At 42.6% G+C, this 3,834-nt stretch overlaps 1 protein-coding gene across 1 annotated transcript; it reads left to right on the top strand.

The window, feature by feature from the left end:
• The first annotated feature begins 1,312 nt into the window (after nucleotides 1-1,312).
• Nucleotides 1,313-2,263, top strand: LOC148592333 (olfactory receptor 6M1-like). The gene has a single exon (XM_088535170.1). The coding sequence runs from the start codon at nucleotides 1,313-1,315 to the stop codon at nucleotides 2,261-2,263; it is 951 nt and encodes a 316-aa protein (XP_088391296.1).
• Nucleotides 2,264-3,834: the final 1,571 nt, after the last annotated feature.

A 3,834-nucleotide genomic window follows, 5' to 3' on the forward strand; every position in this document is an offset into this window, starting at 1 on the left:
ATATCTTGGAAAAGCCCATGGTGGGATCCTTCCATATTAGCTCCATTAGGTGAGATGATTCTCCTCATTACTATGGTGTCTCTGAAAGACAAGACCCTTGAAGTGATCGTTTTTTCATCAGAAATACTGGACAATGCTGTTGTTCTCTACAAAGAAGAAAAGTTTTCTACTTTTGCAAACTTCAGGTGAGACTTGTCTGCCTGAATCCCCTGAGTCAGAAATTGCCAGCTTTCAAGGTTCAAATGTTTCTAAGGGAGCCAATTATCATCTCTATGTCATTTCTAAGACTGTCTATCAGGTATAATTGGCTCACTCTGAAATGTGCTGTCTTCACTAAAAATAAATAATTCATTAAAAAAGAAAATAAAAACACACGTAAGAAGAAGACTTCCGCCTTCCTCCTGAACTTTATCTTCTGGACAACATGCTTTGGGTGGTTTCAAAGTTATAAACTGCTTCAGTTTTCTCAAGATGACTAGGTTCTCTCCCGTAGGCTTTAGCAGCTAGAGCTTGCACAAACTACAGAATGTGTGTTTCAGTTCTCATGCTATGGTGTTCAGATTATCAGAGCCCACATATAACAGCTCTGCTTATACCATCAGCAGGGGTGAAAAATGTTTTTTACTCTAATACTCTGAGTCTTGTGGCTTACTATATCATGGGATTGCTCCTTTCTGTTTGTCCTTCTCTGGGCCATGCTGTAACTCTGTTAGAAAGTGAGTTCCTCTGCTGTTACAAAATAAACTGGGAATGTAGGATGCATCCACTTCTATTCTGTATCTCTCCACAATTTGCTGGAACAGAAGAATGCTGCAACTCCACAGGTTCCTGAAACTGCAGAGCTCTTTGGGAGCTTGGACACAGATAGCTTCAGCAAGTTATCAAATGTAAATATATGGGGTGTTCTTTGTGCAGAAGGTAAGTGCAAAAGCACAAGCATAAGAGGAGAATATTTTCCTTGCAGCTGTTTTTCCTGCTTTGTGCATGCATGACCTGCAAATAGGGAAGTTGGAAATGTAGCATGAAAAGAATGCATTGCATATTGTGATTTGATGGCAATTTTGACTGCTTGTTACAGAGGTGGAAGGACCTTGGCAGCAAAGACCTGCATCTTACATTTATCCATCTCTCCTCCCCCGCCTTTTTTTTTTTGAAGGAAAGAACAACAACAAATATTTGAGGAATGGGGAGGAATGGAGAAATGGAGATATAAGTAGTGAGGAAAGATTTCTTTTTGAATGAATGAATGAATTGAATATTCAAAGAAACTGTGTTGCTCTCTTCCTCTCACCATGACAGAAAGCACATTTGGATGGGGAGTATCACGCCTGTGACTGAGTTTGTTCTCGTGGGATTTCCAAACCGCTATGAAGTGGAGATCATCTTCTTTGTGGTGTTCCTGCTCGTTTATTTAGTGACTGTCTTGGGAAATGCTCTTGTCATTGTACTGGTCTATACAGACTGCCATCTCCATTCTCCCATGTATTACTTCCTCAGCAATTTGTCCTTCATTGAGATGTCCATGACTTCCTCTGTTGTTCCAAAAATGCTGGCAAACTTCCTGTCAGAGAAGAAGACCATCTCCTTTGCTGGCTGCTTTAGCCTTCTCTACTTATATTTCTCCCTGGCTGCAACAGAGTTCATCCTCTTAGCCATCATGTCCTATGACCGCTACGTGGCAATATGCCACCCCCTGAGATATCCCACCATCATGACGAAAAGGATGTGTGGCCAGCTTCTCCTGGGTGCGTGGGTGGGTGGCGTGGTCTTGATCTTGCCATTAGCAGTCCTGAAAGCCAAGCTGCCATACTGTGGTCCCAATGTCATTGACCACTACTTCTGTGACAGTGCACCTCTCCTGCACCTCGCTTGCGCGGACATCTGGGTTGCTGAGCTGAGGGGTTTTGTGGTGTCCATTCTCCTGCTCCTCGGCTCCTTGGCACTGACTGTGTTCTCCTACACCTGGATCATTTTGACCATAGTCCGTATCCCATCTGCCCAGGGCAGGCAGAAAACCTTTGCCACTTGTGCTTCTCATTTCACTGTTGTTTCCCTGGGTTTTGGCATCTCCATCTTCATCTGTGTCAGGCCTTCCCACGTGAACCCTGGACACCTCAACAAAATCCTCTCTGTTCTCTCCAGCATTGTGACTCCTCTTTTAAATCCCTTCATATTCAGCCTAAGGAATCAGCAAATGAAAGAAGCCTGGAAAAATGCTTGGCACCATTGCCTGGGGATGGCTGAGGAGGCCAGAAAGCCATGAGAATCATTGTGGCTTGTAGGAAGTCAGTCCTTGGCAAATCTCAACAGGATCTCAGCATTCATGGTGTCTTCCGTCAGAATGTGGCCTGTTACAGCCAATGTTGAGGAATAGCACGTCTCAAAGGTCAGCTTCACGGCAGCACTGTTGTGTCAGGCCCCACCAATATTCTCCTGCACTTTAGGCAGTGATGGATGTCTGTGTGGTGCTATGTGGTTGCTGGGCACAAAACAGTCTCCTAATCAGAACAAAAGGCTTTAAGACTGAAAGGAACAGAAAGACTACTCAAAATAGAGTGGTAAAGTGAAAATAAATTGCTGTCAATTTTTATTACTAGTTTTACTAAATTTTCATCATATAGTCATGTTTTCAAATGAAGTTTTCAAGTTTCAAATAAAGTGTTCTGCTGGAGAGTAACATCAGTTAATGCTTCTTCTTTGAAGTACAAGCTATAGCTGATAGAAATAAGATGGGAGGCTCTCAAAAATTAGATGCAGAAAGAGAAGAAATGCTGAGGAGTGCCAGAAAGAGAGGGAGAAACTGAACAGTGAGACGGAAGAATTCAAAATCAGATCTGTGCCCGTAATAGAAAGATTCTCTTTTAAGGAAAGGATGGGAACAATGATTAAAAATTCAAATCTTCCTACTCATTCATATGCAGAGGTAGGTAGATTAAGAATCAGATGCTGACCACTTTCCCCTCCTAAAATCCTATTTTTATCTCGGAGATTTGGCATAGCACTCCAAAATTTGGCATTTGGCATAGAACTCCAAAAATAAACCTAAAAGAAAAAAAAAAAAAAGTAAGTATGCCAGGAAAACAAACAAAGAAATATTAAAACTTTGTGTGTTTGTGAATTCAAGTCTTCTCTTAGGAAAACTACCCTGTGGTTTTCACTTGGATAATGTGAATGCTTTTGTAAGCGTATATCATAAACAGCTGTTCTCGTCCTGGTTTCATCAGAGTTTAAGGCTATCTGCTACATATCAGTCACTTGGCTAGAAATGATGTTGGATTTTCTGGCAGAAGCTGGCAAGTTCTCCTTCCTTGACTGTGCTGCCCAGGTGCATTTTATGGTTTTACTGAGCAACATCAAAAGCCTTCTCCTGGCTGCCATGTCCTGGGATCGCTGTGTGGCCAAAAATGACTCCCTGCATCATTTTCTCATCATGAGTAGAGGTCTCTGTGTCAGTCTGGTGCTCAAGCCATGGCTGAGTGTCCTACCAAAGCTGGTAGGACAGACCTATCAGGTGTTCCCTTTGACTTCCTTGCATCCCATGTGTGCCAAATGGGCTCAGGATTTGGCAATCCAAGGACAAAAAGTAGACTTAATAACAATGATGCCTTTAATTAACACAACATAGATACAAGTACAAACGAATAAGAATTGGTTAGTACATGTGAATACGAAAAAGTTACTGACTGAATAATACTTGCCAGCAGAATTACGAGACCACGCATCTCTCCAAGGTAGCAGTCTGGAGGGGCTGGCAGGCTCTCAATCATAGCGGGCGTCCCCGCAGAAGACAACATTGGCCTCAATATTGGGAGTCTCCGTCCCCCAAATCTGACC

The sequence above is a fragment of the Tinamus guttatus genome, unplaced genomic scaffold, assembly GCF_059628265.1.
Source record: "Tinamus guttatus ecotype Peru unplaced genomic scaffold, ASM5962826v1 Tinamus_guttatus_pri_ptg000618c, whole genome shotgun sequence".
Classification (NCBI taxonomy): Eukaryota; Metazoa; Chordata; class Aves; order Tinamiformes; family Tinamidae; genus Tinamus; species Tinamus guttatus.